The 19713-nt window shown below is 34.5% G+C and overlaps 1 protein-coding gene across 3 annotated transcripts in view; it reads left to right on the top strand.

Moving 5' to 3' along the window:
• Nucleotides 1-19713, top strand: part of LOC106460360 (G-protein coupled receptor 143-like) — a 122788-nt gene that overhangs the window by 55766 nt on the left and 47309 nt on the right. For all 3 annotated transcript variants that reach the window (XM_022387063.1, XM_022387064.1, XM_022387065.1), the window contains 3 exons: nucleotides 241-335; nucleotides 9994-10082; nucleotides 10683-10772. In XM_022387063.1, coding sequence (XP_022242771.1) covers nucleotides 241-335; nucleotides 9994-10082; nucleotides 10683-10772 — 274 coding nt within the window. The remainder of the gene's footprint in view (nucleotides 1-240; nucleotides 336-9993; nucleotides 10083-10682; nucleotides 10773-19713) is intronic.

Here is a 19713-nt window from a genome sequence, read left to right as displayed (position 1 = left end):
CATTGCAGTGGACATGATCAACTTCATAAAAATATGGCTGAATATGTTACTTTTCAGGAATTTCTGTTTTATAAGTTTCTTTAACTAATTTATTATTTGTCCTCACACAGTCTGAACCACATTCCAGTTTATTTATTTTCTGGTGGCAACACCTGATTTGTTCATGTTTAACAATTTTTTTATTTTATTAGTAACTGTAGGTGTCAGTGATATTGTTATTCAAATTTTCATAAATTCTAGGTATCTTTCTTCGATCCATTTTGTGGCTAACTGAAAATGATTGGATGTCCAACATTGATTCTGAAGCTGGAAGCTCTTTCTGTGCTATTATATCAGTATGTTAATGGATAAGTCAAACTTTCTGTATTATTTTACTTAATACTTGTAATATGATGTTTAACCAAAGGGTCCATTAAATATTTCTTTACAACTGACTTTATGTATAGAAGCCTTTATATACATGTAGCTCTCATGAAACAAAGTTAGAATCGTTGTTGACTGTTGTACATAGTGTTCTGTACTAGAGAAAGCAAAAACATTTTATACCTTATTCCTAGAGTGCCTACATACTTGTAGAAATTACATTTTTCATTTACCACTCTCATTCATAAGATATATTATTTATTTGTGATTGTGTTAGTGCAATACCAAGCTGTAAATAAATCTACTGCAGCTAGACTGCACTGAGTGATGTTTAAAAACATTTTAAAATGATAAATGCTTTTAGACATATTATTACTCTGTGGCTTGTGTGTTATGGCCCTGATAGGTTTGGATTATCTGGTTTTCATTGCTAGAAAACCCTTATCATTCCTAAAATGTATTAATAATAATATAAAAAAAATTTGAAAGAAAGTATATGAGTCACGATTTGCAGTATGGTAGTTTCAAACAGTCCTGTTATAGACTTTCATGTCTATGAGATAGATATAATTTTCTAGTATTCCTAACACACTTATTTTGGAATTAGGTATGTCTAGGACTTGTTACATTGAAAACACATTCTTTATTTTTTGTATTACTGAGTAATTATGGAGCTTTAGCTAAAGTTTAGTTGTAGTAAAACTACACATAAAGATACTTGACAGTTTGTTGAGAGTGATGTAACAATTGTTGGCAATACAAATTTAAAAAAGGTAAATTTTCTACTCCAATTACTCATAGATATAGGTTTTTAAGGTTGTGGCATTTAGAGGAATTTGTGTATTAGGCACAATGATTAGTATAATCACACTTTCTGTTCACCATATTATGACATTCATATAAATAGTCTTTGAGCTGGCTGTGAGTATTAATCCTCCTACAGTATTCAGTCATATTTGTTTCCATAGTTATAATCCATATTAGTGAGGAGAATGAGGTGGATATCACCAGTACATGAAATTAGGCGTGTCAGCAAGTTTAAGTGTTTTTCACCATAATATGTTATTATGCAAAATAAAACTTTTTTATTATAGATGTACATGCCAACAAGTATATGATCATACCAGCAAAACTGTAATAAAACAGTGTAAAATTTTACCATTTACTCTAAAGTATAAATAGTATAATTTTAAAGGGAAAATGTCTGTGGTCATAACATCCAAAATCATTGTGGATATTCTGTCTATCAGCCATAAGCAAAACAACAGATGCAAAACTAGAAAAACAAGCTACAGATTGAGTAAGGGGTTAGGATCTGGGTGCCAGAACCCACTACTACTCACTGTCTATAGCTGGTTGTGGGTATGATAGTTAACCCTAGAAATAGAAATCTGATATCATCACTCTTGACTTCTATCACAAAATACAACCCAACATCCACCCATTTTGTTAGATCTAATAATACATGTTTTTGTAATCGTAGTTCACAATAATATATATGATAATACTAGATGTACTTTCACAGGGCCCCCAAAAGAGTTGTCTCAAGAGTAAATAAAACCAACATTAAGAGTAACAAATATTTTTATTTCTTGCTTTTGAAGTTCATGTGATGTCATTTTAATGTCTACTGATTGACTGACAAACAGAAAACACACAACTGTGTATGGTGGTGCAACTGGTTAAAACATTCAACCCCTCCAGGTAACTTTAGGCCCCCCTTTTTAGGAAATACACTATTAACCCACCTCTATAGTTCTGGTACTGTTACCTTCTAATCTTTCAAGCAAACCTGGGTAAACTGAGCCAGGCCTGTTTGCCTGAAGGTAGTCATTCTGACCTAGATATACTGAAAGTTTTATTATAAATATTACTAGTTTAAGATCTTATATACTAGTGCCCTCTAAAACATTCATATTTCAAGTTTAAAACTGTTGGATTCAAATTGTTTGTAAAATATTTACTTTCTAATAAGCTGAAAAATTTATAATAAAATAATTTAATGCCTTTACTCATTTGAAAGATATTGTAGCCATTAAATAGAAGTATCTTTAAATACCTCTACATTATATGTGAAGAAAGTGCTTTTATTACAGATTGTTAAATGTCTTTTAACTCTCTCAACACGGGCTTGGCCAATTGGACTGACCATGTGAACTCTTTGTACTTGTTCAAAGTGTTTATAGATTTGATACTACTAACTTTTAATATAATGTGTATATCTTCACGAAATTTGGCAGTCTTTCAGTAAACATTATGAGTCTTTCACATACAAAAAATCTTATTTTTAGTGAAGTATTTTAATAAACTAAAAGAAGATTTGTCCTTGAATATATCAAGTATTTGTTTTGAATAGTTGTGTGCAAAGTGATTTGATGTTAAGCTTAAATATGCTTTTCTTCATCTCAAAAATTTCAAATTTTATTTATGTAATATCTAAAACCTCCTACATACATTTTGGATGTTTCTTTTCATTAAAACTTTATATTTTATCTCATGTTTTTTCTACACTAACTACACTTGACTGATGTTATAACCATCCCAAAAAAAAATCGAAACAAATCTAAATTACCCTTTTTCTTTCTAGAATGACTTCAGATGTAACATAAAACTACATTTGTTTATCCTAAGTAGCTTTAAACTTGTAACAGTATACATTTATTTATAATTAAATTTTATTGTTTTATTGCCTTTTGAACCATGTCTAACTACTATCTGTGTCATTATAAGTTGTAACTCACTTTAGGAACATGCAGCTCACATTAAACTATTGAATTTCATTGCCCATGAGCTGCTCCAAGCTGCTCGCATGTGTGCGTCATGAAATATTTTTATTATATCATTATTATTTATTTTACCTAATCTAACCTCAACTCACCTAAAAAATCCCTATTTTTACATTTTAGCTACTTTTATAATAAGAAATAAAGAATAAACAAGAAAAACAAGTTATAAAGTACTTACCCGAGTATTCTTTTTCTTTTCTTTTTTTCCGGTCAACTATCAATGTCACTGAACCCTACTTATTTTAATACTAATGATAGTAGTGGATTAAATACTTTATATTTAATTAAACAATGCACTAAAGAATATAGACTAATAACATGCACAAAGCAGACAATTTCCTCTAAGAATCACAATTTCTCTGGCTTTCTAACTATGCGACAAGAGCTGTTACAAGTTCATCCAAGCTAGCCATTGTGATTCTTGTGGAAAACAAAGTTGTATTACAATTGGAATTGATGATTATCAGCTCAGAACACAATGTTATTTAATACATCCTTTTATAGATGAAAACCTTGACTTTCTATTGATTATAAGTAATATATAATTAAACATAAGAAAGAACTATAATCAAATCCTGAAAGAGAGGATGTGACAGGAGGGGTCTGAGTATTTATTTGACAGATCTGTAACCGAACAAAATTGAATGCTATAAAAGTTATGGTTTGTCTGAACAATGACAATTTTATAGTGAGTAATTTACATTTAATTTCATAGTTACTGAAGGGGTGGTGGATAAAATAGAGAATATACCTAGAGAAAATGTGTCGTGTGTCACACTAGGGGAAATTCAGGATTTTTTTAAATATTGCCTTATAGAATTTTGAACTTAAAACTTATATACTATTAAAATATGGATTATTAGCTAAGATTTTATGCTATACTATCTGGTATAACATACACAAAAAGTAGTTTCATAAAATTTTGAATGTAAGACACAAAAACCTTGCATCATGCACAGTAAAGGATAGGCAATAGGGGTAATTTGTGAGATTATCATACCTTTTAACAGCATATGTGGCACTACACTGTATGGGGAGGGCAGTCCTTAGATGGGAAATTTTGAGATTATTTTTTTACCTCTGCAAACAGAATATCTTGCATCTGCCTATGAGGATGACATGTCACTAACCTTGAGCTAACTCCCACCTGAAAATCATGTGTTTTAATGTGAATTGCTCTATTGCATGATGTAATCATCATGTGACAATAGCCCTCCACTAACAGAAGGGCGACACAACATCCTTGTGCAGTATCTCCACCAAAGCACTTGTGCTCAAAATAACTTTATTCTTTTCCTTGGTATTTTCTTAATGGGATGTTTTTTAAAGAAACTTAAATTTTGTTCAAGTTTAACTGGTTTCTTTCATTACTTAACCATTATGAATTCTCTAGTGACAGTAACTTGTACTTCATCCTGTGATAGTGACAAACGATGTTACTTACATTGGACCTGTTGCTACTGGAGGCTCATTGTCTGTAGAGGACACGAGAGTCATTGTTCAACATGTTATTGGTTCTCTCATGCATAATGGGGTTCATCCTTCCATCCATTTAGCTGACGTCCTTCTTCTCAGTTTGAACAAGACCGGGAGAACAATGATTTTAATTGGCTGGCTATTTCTGCTACTAATGTTTGCTCTAGGTAATGTTTTGTCTGTGGAAAAAAATCCTCAGCTTCTCAATCTTTGTATGTTCTTTTCTTTCTTTTTTTTTTGTCCAATGTCTTTCAATTCCTCCCAGTCTTTGCTACACGAAACACATTCTCACAATTACTTTGTCTTCCCTACTTCATCTGATATTTGGGTTCATGCTGACTCTTTTTCAACAACTGCACATCCATACTCACATGCCTCATTTTCCTCACCTATTTGAATCTTTTGTCCTTGCTTACAATAATTCTTTATTTTCTCTCCTTGATTCCCAGTCTTTTGAATCTCTTTTACCTGCTTGGAAGAAATGAACCCCTTGAATTCTATTTTACTTTCTAGTGCCCAGTTTTCATTCTTTTGTCTCTTTCTTACTATCCTCCTACATAACACCTTGTCCCTTTATCTTATTTCTGAGGCACTTCATTCTGCTCCATAAGAGTTTTCTTGAAAGGTTTGGTCTTTCCTGTTTACCAGTTTAACCATACTACTACTACTGCTCTGTCCCTCCTTACTTTATTCCCCTGCTGTTGGGATTTGTTGAACTGAGATGCTCTTCTAACTTTTGTTTGCCTATCTTGCTCTTATCTCTGTGATTTTTACCATGCTTCTTTTTTTCACTTGGATGTCTTTGAGAGTTTCCATGATTTTCCTGAAGACCTGCACCACGCATCAGCCCTTGTTGTCTTCCTTGGTTTCTTATCTTTCTTGACCATGCCCCTTTTGTTCTTTTTCCTAAGCCTGCTCAATCCACATCTCCCATTCTTATTCCAGCTTCCTGATCTTCTTCTTTTTCCCATCCTTCCACTTCACAGTATCATGGATATCACTTGTCTCCTCAGGAACTATCCTGTTGGGTGCTTCTCTGCCTCACTTTGCCAGCCTTTGGTCAACTGACTGGTTCTTTAGGTTTTTCACCCAGGACCTTTCACTCCATTTTCTTCCTCCCCTCTCCCCATTTCCTGATTCCTTTCCTCCTCTCTCTGACCCTGTTTATCTTTAGCATCTTGAGAATGCAATCTCAGATCTCTTGGCTGAGAATGCCATCAAGAAAGTATTTACCCCTACTCTAGATATTACTGTCATCTCTTTGTGATCCCCAAGAAGACCAAAGATTGGCATCTGGTTATTGATCTATCATTTTGCAACTCATTTTTAGTTGTTCCATGACTCTGGATGGAGAGTTTCTTTTCTTTCCAATGGTTCTTTTCACCTGGTATGTGAATGACTAAGGTTGACATAGTGGATACTTTTTTATATATTCCAATTGCCCCATCCTCCAGACATTTTCTCTGTTCCATCCACTGTAATAGAGTCTTCCCGTTCCCACTTTTCCTTTTGGCATTGCATCTGCTACTTAAATCCTCAGTCGAGTCATGGGGCATTCACCTGCCATATTCACAGATTTGGCTGAGGTTCCATTATTACATGGATGATTGGCATATCCTTACCCCTTCTTGGGGAGGATTTCTTCTTTTGCACCTACATTCTTCTGCAAGAGGTTGTTTGGCTATACTATATAATCAAGCATTCCTAGTCTTTTCTCACACCAACCCAGTATTTGGTACATCTGGGCATGTTAATCAACTCTCACCTCAGCCTTCACTACTTTGCCTACAAGCAATGAAATCTTTTGTTACCAAGATTTGTTCTTCTCATTTATACCCTGCATGTTAGGCTCTTTTGCTTCTGGGGACTCTGGCTTCCCGAGAACCAATCATTCCTTTAAGCTATACAAACATATACTTCTTCCAATGGACAAGTGTGATCTTATAAACTTATGAAAGGTGCTTTGATGTTGTTTTTATCCCTGGACTGCACTTGGCATAATTCATCATATCCCAAGGTGCTTCTCCTGGATGTTTTATCCCCAGGCAGACCACACTTGGCCTGTTCATATATGGTCCTCTAGCCTCGGCCATGTATCTGATTCAATTCCACCCTATGTGTCTTCCTTTCCTATTTACTGGGTGAAGAGCATACCTGTTCCAGAAGTAGTGCTATACCCCACAAGTGTGTCTCCTATCTTACTTGTGGCACACCTGTTTTTTCATGGTGGTTGTTCTCTGCTTGTTTGATTGTTTTTGTGCCTTCCTTCAGCCCCTCCACCTTTCCAATGTGGGATTCTAGAACAGGTGGTTTTGGTTTCGGAAGTTAACATTTTATAACATTTCCCACCCTTCCTTCCCACTGATATGCTGGTGTTTCTGGTTTATATATGCCAATTCTTTAAAGTGAGAATTGTGCTGCACTGGTAGAGTGAGCTAGCTTCCTGCATTAGTATAGATGGTGTCGTATGATTGGTGGAGGGTAGTCACAGGATCAGAACATGTTGCTGCAATGATGCAAAAAAATAAATGGGTATAAAAGACTGGTGCGCTGTTCAAAAGCTTAACAATGATTAGAGGGCAGATCAAAGTTGAGATAGCTTTGGGTGAGAAGTAGGAAGTACCTATTGGAAATACATTTTCAGTGTTAGAAAATGTTAACTTGCATATTGTTAGCTTATTGTAACATTTATTTCTGTCATTATTTGAAAGAGTAGAAAATTAATTGAAATACAGTCACACTTGTCTTTACAGACATAAAACATTATTAATAACATAATTATAAATGTAGCAGCAACCAACTTTTTTAAGCATAAGTTATTCTGTTTTTTTCTATTAACAATATTGGTTATAATAAAGAAAAGTGCATCTAATTTCAGACATAAAATGAAAGTTTTGTTACAATTGTAGGTTTAATCTCTTGAAATGTAAACTTGGATCATTAATTGTTGCCCATTTTAGGAAATTAAACTAAATATTGCAACCAAGCAAGTAATGTCACTTAAAACATATATTATAGAACAATTACAATTTGGTGTAATAATACAAACTTGTAATATTATGATTACATCATCAGTGCAATGTGTTACTGCAACTATATACTGACACAAGCCACAATGCAAGTTTTTAGTTTTGTATTTATCTAGTTATTTGTTTTACTTTTTTATGTGGTGTTTTTCATGAACCTTTTTAGGGTTAATGTACATGGTTAATACAACTACACACATTGTAAGGACTTTTTAAATGTTATTTTATATTTTAAGGGCTTAATTTTTTCATAGTAAACTGATAAACAATTATTGTTCTTTTACTGCTCTATGTCAAGTGATAAACTTCTTTTAAGATTTATAATAGTTCTTAGTATTTAACAGTCATTAAAGAAAACATTTAATAGAAAAACTGCACTAGTGTGTTATGTTCTCAACCACTCTAACCCAGTCACACATCAATAATAAATGAAAACCAGTTTACACGCAAAAGTTATTTTTTATCCAAAATTAAGATAATAACTATAATAAATCACAGTATTTTTTCTGATGAAACAAGATAACTGTTTTCTTGATATTTTATCATTTGAAAATTTTTATATCTTGTAAACAGTGGAAATCGTCCCATTGGTTAAATACACAAGGTTTGAGATTATGATGTGTAGTAATTTATCCCCATCCAGTTTATTTTAGTATATAGACCTAGCATTCTTGCTTTATGAACTCCCATAGCGAAGACTACTAGATTCAAGGAGTAACTCGTATTTTAGCACAAGTGATACTGACTTTGATATACATTTATGTATGTTCTTTTTCTTTTCTTATCCTCTGTGGAAACATTGTTAAGTCTGTAGACTTACAATGCTGAAATCTGGGGCTTGATTTCTGACAGTGTACACAGCAGATAGCCCAATGTGACTTTGCTCTGAAACACAAACACACAATTTTTATTCTTCCTTAATGACTATGTATTCTATTTTTTATAATGTTCTTGCCATATGCAAGTTACACTGTACATGTTCAAAATTGTTGACTATTTAGGAAAGATTCATAAATCTTGAACTCAAAAAATATGTACATATTAATAATTTTCCCAAACTATTAAGAACTTCACTATGTGACAAAATGCATTTGAATGTTCTTTTGTAATTTGATACATTCTATACTTAACAAAATACCCAGGTAATGAAATTTAAATGCTGCTTATAATATTATTTTGAAAATGACTTTATAACAGTCAGTAATTATAGTTTTGGTGAAACATTATATGTGTGTGTAATTAAAATAATTGAAAGGGTAAATGCCAAAAGCGATATACAAATGTTCTAAATTCAAATAAACAACTCATTCGAATTAAACTGTTAGACCTTTAGTATTCAGACCTCAAATTAATGCATGCAAGTTGCTTGTTACTGTTGGAGTTTTGTTAGTAAAACTTAGAAGCCAGTACAGAAATTACCAGAAAAATTTCAGAAGTATTCATATATTCTTATTGTTGAATATCAGTACACAAGTGATACATGCACTTTAGTCACGTATGTTCAAGAGTATGAATACAGAAGGGTACTATAATTGTGATTAATGTATTTTTTTCACTTGCTAATACCATGCAAGTTCTGAGATCTTTGTTTAAGCTATATGGCATACCCAGCCTAAGTATCAGGAAATATAGATACTAAGACAATAGCCTCAACTAAGTTTGATTTATTGGACAGCCCGTGCAGTTTAGTTTTTGCTGGCAATGTGGGTAGAAATATTTTGACTAATTGATAGCTCATTGGAGGTAATAGTGAAATTAAAAGTAAGCAAACTACAATATTTAACCCACATTCCTCTTAATATGTCCATGCTTAATACAAATGTTAGACCTTTGACTTCTGAGGTTTCACAAGCTTTAGGAATTTAAATCATTACTTTTATTAGTAGAGTACTTATTTTTTTTCTTATAGGGTGGGCATCAGCAGTGAGGTTCTGTAGACTATGTCAATTGTAGCCTAGATACACCAGTTTGTACACAGATTGAGTATTTTTGTCTTTGATGAAGTAGTTCTAAAAAAAATACCTGCATATAATTAAAATTGGTTTTGATATTTGAAAGTAAAACATCACAAAAAATGTATACATATAAATAGGATATACACTATTTATTGAATTTGATACATGAAGTAGTTTAGTAAGACACAATTACATTTAATTTTAGAGAAGGATAATGTTCTTAATAGCTGGCCCAAATTTTCTTCACAAAAAAATTATTTGTTAATGCCTTCAAAGGTTAAGGTCAAGGCCTGTTGTTGTATGCTGTATATTAACATTTGTTCACATCTGGATTAACAAAGTGACAAATTGTACAGACACTGATTTAGTTGTTGTCTTTGTGTTCAGGGTTGGATCCAGTTCTGTTATGGAGCTACTTATCTCTGGACATTGTGCTATGCTATTGATGTACTGAAAACTATAAAGCAGAAAACATGGTAAGCCCAGAGTTAAAAAACAAAACCTGAGATATATCTATAACTTGTCTTTAAACTTATTATCTAATTAATTTGATTAAGTTGCTTGAATTGATGATGTATTTGTCGGATGTTTTGGGTTTTTGGAGATTTTTTAATACTGGTTAAACAAACCTCACAATATCAGACTTGTATATACCAATATGAATATTTGTATTTTCTCCTCTTCGTTCACCTTTTTAAACATGCACAGTACATTAGCATATCTAGGACATACATGTGCATGTAGCTTTCACATATCTTTTAACTAGATTGATGTTTACTGGGCTTCTATTTGGCAAAAGCACATCTAAAACTGAAAACAAAAGGTTACCCTGTAGACAGGACAAACTACCATTATCCTTGAAAAGTAGTTCTGTTGAAATGAAACATAAATGTATATTTAAAAGTTTGTATGTTTCTAATACTGAATGGTAGTATATATTTACTTTTAGCCACATTTTTGGAAGTGCTATTTTATCTTAAGTTAGAACTTTATTTCTTTTTTCTTCATAGTTTGTCTTGATCTTTTCTTCTATTGTTATTGAAATTTTAAGAGTTGCACTTTGATTATGTAACTAGGACTCCAATCATCTATCATTGTGTAGCATGGGGAATTCCAATGACATTAACCATTTGTGGAATGACTGTCCTGTATGCTCCAGACTTTAAGTAAGTTTTACTGCTCTGTACTCCACCAGTTATGTAAATGTTTTATTAGGTTATTGAAATGAAAAGACTTGCTTCCAAAGACTTTGTTAGACAAAGTAAGGCTGTAAGCACACTTACAATATGTAACTGTAATCATTGTGAATTGATCTGCAATATCTCCTGCTGTTCAGATGTTGACACGAAAGAAACAAGATAATTATGATGTTTGTAAGCATTGTGTGACTGACCTTCTTTGAAACTTGATTTCTTTTTTTTTTTTGCCTTTTTTTATACTTGCATTAGGTAAAAGGTTCTGTACATAGTTGTACTTAATTTTGATTAGTGGTTATTTATCACTATGAATATTTTATAAACTATACACTGTTATTAAAACCATTGTTGCTTAAAATATTTGAAATGTGTTCCAAAACATACTTTTTGCCAGTCTAAGCATTAATTAGTATGAATTATAACTTGCTTGTTCCAGTCTTTATACCCCCCCCCCATTTATGGACCATAGCAGTTTTAATCTTGTGACCTTCTCAACCTATGTCAATGCACTTTCTATATGTGATCCCTCTATACCCTCCCCATTCTTTTTTCTTATTAACTTATTCTCTATGGCAAAAATTAAGAAGAGAGTGTTACATGTTTACTGTGGGTTTCTCTTCAGCACTATTTCTACATTTCCATCATTTTCTTTTGAATTTTTTAGACCTTTTTCATGGGGCTTCAATTTATTTATTTTCTTGATTTTACAAAGAAAAAAAAATATTTAGAGACATTTTTCAATTATGAATACTCACATTCATGTCTCAGACACAGAGTCTCCTGATGCTCTTCCTCCACCAACTCATGAGTCTAACATTACCCGGGCAATGTAGAGAGATATTGCCTTACATGTGGTCTGATGCCTTTTCACCTGATGGCTCCGAAGCTGGGTCTATGGGAGATCAAAGGTGGGCTAATGAGAATTTAGACTATTTTCCAGTACCATCCTTTGCTCAGACAGCTACTCATGAAACCTTGAATGGACATTCCGCCTCCTGCACCTTTTTCACAACTAGTACTCCATGTTTGTAATGATTGAGTATTTCTCCTGTGACTTATGAATCTTCACCTTCTTTATTAGGAGAAAATAATTCCACCTTGGTTCATGCAAGGAGACTTGCAGATCAATTGAGGGAGGGTGCTGCCATGCCTTGTCCTCCTCATTTATTGGATCAGTATGCCTTGGCTTTCCATTGCATGGAGAACATATTTGGGGCTCTACACAAGATGCCACTGTTCATCTTAATCTATCTCAGTTTTCCAGAGTTTGTATGTTGCTTAAAACAATTTTGCATTTTTTTATCATCTTTGCAGCTGTTGTCTGAGGCCTATTGTACATCCCCGGCTCAAATTTTGGAGGACCTTAGTCATCTATTGACATCCACTTTGGTCAGGTTATCAGCTTCTGCTCTCTCCTCGGTTGGTTTGTTGCTGGAATCTTTTGAAGAGAGATGCCTTACTGGAAGAAGTTTGTCTTCCTATGTCGGTCTTTGAAAACTCAGAGAAGCTCCTTTTCTCAGACATTTTTTTTTTGTGGGACTTCCAGACTCCATTGAATCTCAAGTATATATCACTCATTTACATTTTTCACTTGCTGCACTGGCTTTTTGACTGTCCCAAAGTTCTTCTACAGAATAGTTTTCTACATCTCCAGTTCGAGTTTCCAGACCTCCAGCTTTGGCACCGTGATCCATTGGAACACAAAAGTGATTTTGACCTTACTAGCAGGGATCCTCCACCAGGGCAGAGTGCAAATTTCAGCATCAGTGACTACCTTATGGGGTCAGGTCCTGTAGGGTTTTGTCTCAGAAGGTTAGTGTCCGTATGGGAGACATACACTGAGTCATTCAAATTCTCAGGAGTGGGTTGATTATTCAGTTCATATCTCCTCCTCCTCCTTTCATACTAGTTGGCTTTCCACTCCCAAAGTTCCCTCTTCCTTCCAACTGCCAAGTACTAGCCATCTAGGATCTTCTACACAAAAAGGCCATAGAGCACGTCACCTCCTCTCTAGAGGTTTTTTATTCTTGGCGGTTTGTTGCACCAAAAAACATGGGTGATTGGCGACTGATTGTCAGAATTTTAAAATATATATATATATATATATTCTTCTTTTTGCCAATTGTTAAAATAAAATGGCCTTTAGTTATATTTCATAATAGTATAAATATATACTATGTTGTTGTTGGGCTTAGGATTCTTCTACAGCAATAAATTCAATGATAGATAAACGGTACGCACTTCACTTGTTTTCAAAATAATATATATATTTGGAACAAGTTAAATGTATGTACAACAAATTCTTCAACACTATAGATATTATAGGCATGTCATAAACACTATATAAGTAGTTCTCTCCTTCTTGTCAAAAGTCCACTTAGGCCTATTCAATTACTTTAGAATTTCAGTTAGCAAGCCAAACTATCTTTTCTGTTACTTTTGCACTGGTATTCTGTGTGTGATTCACTTACAGTTGTAGCACAAGTTACTGTAATTATTTGGTCTACTTTCTTCTGTAGATCTTCTGTTCCTTTTGTCAAAGTGCACTCAGGCTGATTCAGTTACTTTAGAACCACACTTTGATGGAATAAATTATTTTTCTTATCTCCATTCCTACTCTTAGTCTTACTCTAACATATTAAACGTTAGGCCTATCACTTCTACAATAGTTAACTTCACGCTAAACCTTTCATTTTATAACTTTACTTTTTTCTGCTGTTATCTGTCTGCTGCTTCCCGCTCATTTGATACTATTTATATCTTTATCACCTAATCGTCTGTCCATGTCAATGTATTGCACACGACATTCAATAGTCTCAACAACCATAAATTATTAATAAAACCTCCTACAATTGCCTGCTTAACAAAAACTAAACATAAATTAAATATTCACTCACAAAATCAAATCAGTCAATAACATCTAAACTAAACAGTCTTTTATATTGTGACACTGTTCATCAACCTTTCTTGTCTCAATTGCTTCCTCCCGTCTCCTCAGTTTACAATGGAGTTGTTTCTTTCCCTTCAGAGGCTCTTTTCACCCGAACTATGAAGGACAAAATTTGATGTGGCAGATGCTTACCTTCATATCCCGATCACAGAGTCTTCAAGGCATTATCTCTGTTTTGTACATGACAACCAGGTTTTTTCTGTTTCATGTTTTACCAATTGGCCACACATGTTTTTTCCAGATATTCTGAGCTTTTTCACATTATCATCACTCCCTTTGCATACACACTCACCAATTCATGGACTACTGGCTTTTTCTTGCCCCATCTCGACATTTGGTAGAACTGCACACTCAAACTCTGTTATCACAAGCTGCAAAAGCTGGGTTTCTTATCAAAAAAGAAGTTTATTCTTACTCCCACACAGTACCTCATTCATTTAGGGGTGTTTTTCAATTTCAGAGTAAGCCAGGCCCAACTTTCTCCTCTACACCTGCAGGCCATGGAATGAGCAGTTTTTCAAATTCAGTTGTCTCCTTCTCCACAGCATGCACAATTCTATCTCTTTTGGGGATGTGGGTCAGGCCCACATGAGGGCTCCTCAATAGTCATTATGGGACCATTGGAACATTTGCATAGATGCGCTGGATTCTCCAGAGAGTTTGTCAGATTCCAGTTTGCTGGATCTCAGCTGGTAGTTGAACAGGGAAAACACAACAGTAGGTAACCCTTTACTATCTCCATGGTCAGAGATACATCTGTTCACAGATGCTTCTCTTCAGGGCCAGGGGTGCTTCTATAAAAATATGGAATTCAAGGGACTTTAGACAGTAGAGGAAGCTCCTCTCCACATCAATCTGTTAGAACGTTTAGCAATTCAATGTAGTTCAGGGTCACAAATTGTTGCAAGGGAAAGTGGTAATGCTTCATTTGGACAATTCCACAGTAGTCTTGTACATTTGAAAGGAAGGGAACACTCACTTCAGATCTCTTTGTTTTCAAACAGTGGATCTTCTCCTTTGGGCATGCAAACACCAGATGCTTCTCCTTGCTTGTCCTGTTTCGGGCTAATGAATTTAGTAGCTAACCAATTATCTCACCCCAACAGATCTCTTCCTACTTAACTCTTTCAAAATGGGGTCAGTCAGTGTGATGACCTCATAACCATTTTGTGCTTGTTATAGTTTCCATGCTATAACTTTTAAATTAGTTAGTGAATGATAACGAAATTTGACAGATTATCAGTAAATATTACAATGCTTTCATATGCAAAATATCTAATTTTTTTATTAAGTCATAAGGTTTGTAAAGCAATGTTTCTCTCATGCCTTTTTTCTTCTTTTTACATCATGATTTATCATGCAAAGTAATTTTCATATTAAGATTAAAAATACTTTTATACATCAGAAAAGTTTTGAAATTTCATATGCAAAATCTTTATAATGTCTGGATAGTTATCAAACATTTCTTAAGAAAAAACTTTATATTTTATCTGTTATTTTTGGTCATTAATCTTTTTATGGGTTTAGTAGATTTGAACGATCTTGCAACCACCATAAAAAATTAGGAAATAAACATAACTATGCTTTTTTCATTCTAGAATGAACACAAATTATATGTATATAGATTAGTGCTATTTTGAAGTAAGCTCTTAAATGTATTTTTCCTAAACCGTAGAACAGTAAATAAAGAAGTAAAGCAAACAATTATCTCCTCTAGTTACAACCTTTGTACTTGGTTGCTGCCTGATGGAGGTTGCTAAGCCTTTGAAAATTGTGCATGTGGAGGATATGAAACAAAACATTTTGTTAGGTTTTATATATATATATAGATATACATTTGAATAACTAAAAAATCATAAATTACTACATCACTACTAAAGAATTCAACTATAATTTATAAAGCTTAGTAACTAAGATGTATTTTACTCTAAAAAAAAATATTAAATTTCAAGCAGACTAAAGACACAACCTATCTCATTGAAATCTTGGTTCAAAAGAAAGAAATGGCACTAGTCTCATTAGAAATGCTGAGAAAACCACTAGGAGGACATTCGGAGCTTCCGATTGGTTATTCATATCATATATAGAAGTAAGTGTATATAAGGGAACATCTCCAAAAACTGAAAGAGGTGGGTGGGATGAAACTGTGTTTGATTTATTACATGAGCAGTATCTTAGCAAATAGAAAATATAAGACCTTATTTTATATTCTAGCTTTTCAATATCTGTAATTTGAGTTTCTAATTCATACGAAACTGTAGACTTAGTATTTTGACTTCACAAACAACTAATTTGAACCAGTGCTGCATTCAACATACCACAATGACAAACAAAAATCTATGTTTATCTCTTTTTTTTAAATACTTACTTTTAAATTAAGAAATTGAGTAATGTATACTTCTAAAATTTGAATTATAATCTACTGTTTGATACCAAACTTATTGACATAAATTCATGAAATAGTAATTCAATAAGGTTTTGAATGCGAGTCAACAAATGAGATGACATGGCCTTTCACCTGTGACCCATCTCAAAAGGGTTAATGTATGCTTCAAGTTTTTGTTGGACCTGCTCTTGTCTATGGGCATCACAAATCAATGCTTTCACCACACACACTGGAATGCTCAGCTCAGGTCCTTCTGATCTCCAGTACCTCACTCTCTCGCTTTGGGAGTAGAAGCTCTCAGCCAGGATTGGATGGGTCTTCATCTTTATGTGTTCCCTCTGATTCATCTGTTCTCCAAGGATTAGGCACTGATTTGCACTATGTGCTGTCAAGTTCTTCTGGTGGCACGATATTGGCCAGCTCAGCCCTAGTTTCACTCCTTCAGTATTTTCAGGAGTGTCAACCTCTTCCCTTTCCTCTGGACATCTCTCTTACGTCAGCCTCAGTCAGATATTTTTCATTCTGCAATCAACATTCTTCAACATAATGCCTGGCTTTTATGAGGTCCATAGTACAACATAGGGATTAATGTTTCAAGTGGCAGCTTTATTAACACATACCATTTGACATTCTTCTTTGGAAGCTTATCAAAGAAAATGGTTTAATTACTGTTAGTGTTCACTCAGGCATTGGTTTAACCCTTTTATCACACTATGCGACATGTCTCTCAATTTTTAACATAGTTGTTTGACAAAGGTTTGGGGTCTTCGTCAGCTACTTTTTGTTTTTCTAAGGGAAGAAAGGTTTTTGAGTCCTCGATTTTGTTATTATTTTCAAAATAATTTCAGATATGTCCCTATTGTCCTTTCCAGGTTCGTAATTGGGATATCACAGTGGTTCGCCATGCATTATCACATTCACCTTTTTGAACCTGTGGGGGTCATGTTCACTATATCATCTTTCATTTAAAACATATTTTCCTTTGTTAATGGCTAGTGGGTGTCAACATTCAGATGTGTTTGTGCTTCATGTTCATAGGACACTGTACCATTCCAACTATGTTCTCTTGTATCCAGACAGGACTTTTCTACCTAAAACTGCTGCAGCTAGGGAAGGTGATAAGGCTTTCTATCCTTTTCATCTTTCCACCATTTTCCATTTATACAACTTTTTGGATCCGGATCATATTTTAGACCGTGTTCAGACTTTTCAATGTTATGTGGTGCAGACTAAAGCATTTTGGGGCTCATGTCACCAGTTATTTATCCCTTGGAATCCTTCAGTATCACATGAATTATCCCTTGTCACTTTGACAAGTTGGATTCATCAGTTAGTTTGGATAGCTTACTCTAGTCTTTCATTGGAGGAGCGGAGACTTCCTAGAGTCTCATCTCATCAAGTTCAATATGTATCAATAAATCAATGTCCCTGGCAGCTCAGTTATGTTGCCTACTGGAGGAAATTGGACAGGTTGGTATGTGGACCATACCTACTACCTTTATATCATACTATTTACATAATTTAACGGTCTCCTCCTTGGATGGTCAAGTGGCTTTTCTACATGCCTCAGCATGATTTTGACAGAGGTGAGTTACTTCATTTCTTTTGTACAATCCTATTCCTTTTCAGGAACCTTCTCATCATTCTTATTTGGATTCCACTCAGTAGCTCGTGTTGCCTGGTCAGGTATGCTTTTTCAAACCTGCACTAGCTACCAGTAGACTAATAACTAAATTCCTGGTAGCAACAAGATCTGTTGAGATGGGATGTTCCATAAGACTGCCTTGGCATTTTATGGGTGGTGAACAATAGTTCTAGATCACAATATACAATACTGGACTGCCACTCATGGACTATCATGAGTAAAGCATAAAGGGATTTTGCTCATCCCTGCTAACCCCTGAATTGAACATATTGGGGTTGGTTTGCTTTTCAAAATAAGGAACATGGTTTATCTACTGCACTGTCTCCACATCATCATTCCTCTGCATTCCCCAATGCAAATTCCCTCCTCTCTCTCTTCTAGTGGCGAAGGGAGTCCTTACGACTCTCAGTTTCCATTCGCTGGAGTGGTGGACAGAGGTCTGTTCCATCTGAGTGTTGTTTGTACTCTTTATTCCACCCAAGGAGAAGAGGGTGAAGCTGGATATCCTCCCACCCTTAACCCTGGATGGTTTTCCCAGGTGTCAGGTGGGGAGTTGGTCCAGTCTACACTTGAGCCTCCTCATAATTCTGGTTCAGAGATGACATTGCTATGCAGGTGTGTGAGCATGGCCTTTCTTTTTTGGTCATTTTCTTACTTTCCATGATCATGAAAGAGGGGCCTAGACTCCTTGTAATTCTGCACATGGAGTGTCACATCCATGAGCCGTTGGTTGAACTTCACTTGTTCCACATCCTCCTCATAATTTTGTGAGCAGGAGGTTAAGGAATTAGGATTTCAGTTCGTAATCCCTGGTCAGATTATCTCTAATCACCTCTGTAATTCCGAGTTTGACTATTGCATTCAGAGCTTCTTCAGGCTGGGGAAAGTCTTGTCCAGTTGGATGATGCTTGCATTCCCTTCATAATTCCAGTGGCTTGCATGTGACATTCTGTAACTTTCAGGTTGAGTAGGGGTCCATAATTCTGAATTTGATTTGTTGAATTTTGTGCTTCATCATGTTGGAGTGAGGGTTTGTCCACTTAGGTGTTGCATGTCTTCTCTTAATAATTCTGGTGGCTCAATATGCAACATCCTGTAACTATCAGGTTGGTTTCCCTTAATATCATATCCCTATTATAGAATTATATTATATTGCTTTCCCCATGCCCAAATATCTTGATCTAGCTTTGCATCCACAGCCCTATAGTTTCAGTGATATGATGTGGAATCTTGTCTGTGTGGTTGGGGCCTGGACGAATCTCATGAAAATAAACAGTGTTGACTCAGTAGCTGGTTGGCCATTACTGCCCACATTTAGATATCACTTTATCTGGGTGAAGAGCATACCTGTTTCAGAAGTAGTGCAGTAGTGTGCTTTATTATATTTCAAATTTGCACACCTGCATTTCTATGCAGATGCTTTCTGTGTGGATCTTGTCCTCATTGGCCCCTCCACCTGGTCAGTGTGGGATTCTAGCTAACATGTGAGAGGAGGTAAGTGTATTTCAGAAGTTTACATTTTAATATTCCAAAAATACCTCCTCTCACAATATCCTGCCCTTCCTCCCCACAATACCTAGTGTTTGAGTTTGATAATATTGCCAATCTCAAAAAATAATTAATCCTATCACCCCGGGTACCTTTTAATGTGCATGACACAAGGTTTTAGTGCCTTACATTCAAAATTTTATTAAACTACTTTTTATTTATATTATATAAATTAGAATAGCATAAAATTTTAGCTAATAATCCATATTTTAATAGTATACAAGTTTTAAGTTCTTAATTCTACAAGGAAATATATAAAAAAATCCTGAATTTTAACTAGTGTGACCCACGTGACATATTTTGTCTTAGCCTGTCATCATCCCTATTATATCCATCACCCCTCAAAAATGTACGAAATTAAACGTAAAATACTCTCTATAAA

The sequence above is a fragment of the Limulus polyphemus genome, unplaced genomic scaffold, assembly GCF_000517525.1.
Source record: "Limulus polyphemus unplaced genomic scaffold, Limulus_polyphemus-2.1.2 Scaffold759, whole genome shotgun sequence".
In the NCBI taxonomy this organism is placed as follows: Eukaryota; Metazoa; Arthropoda; class Merostomata; order Xiphosura; family Limulidae; genus Limulus; species Limulus polyphemus.
Note: the sequence above shows the minus strand (reverse complement) of the source record. Positions and strands in the feature narration are given on the sequence as shown.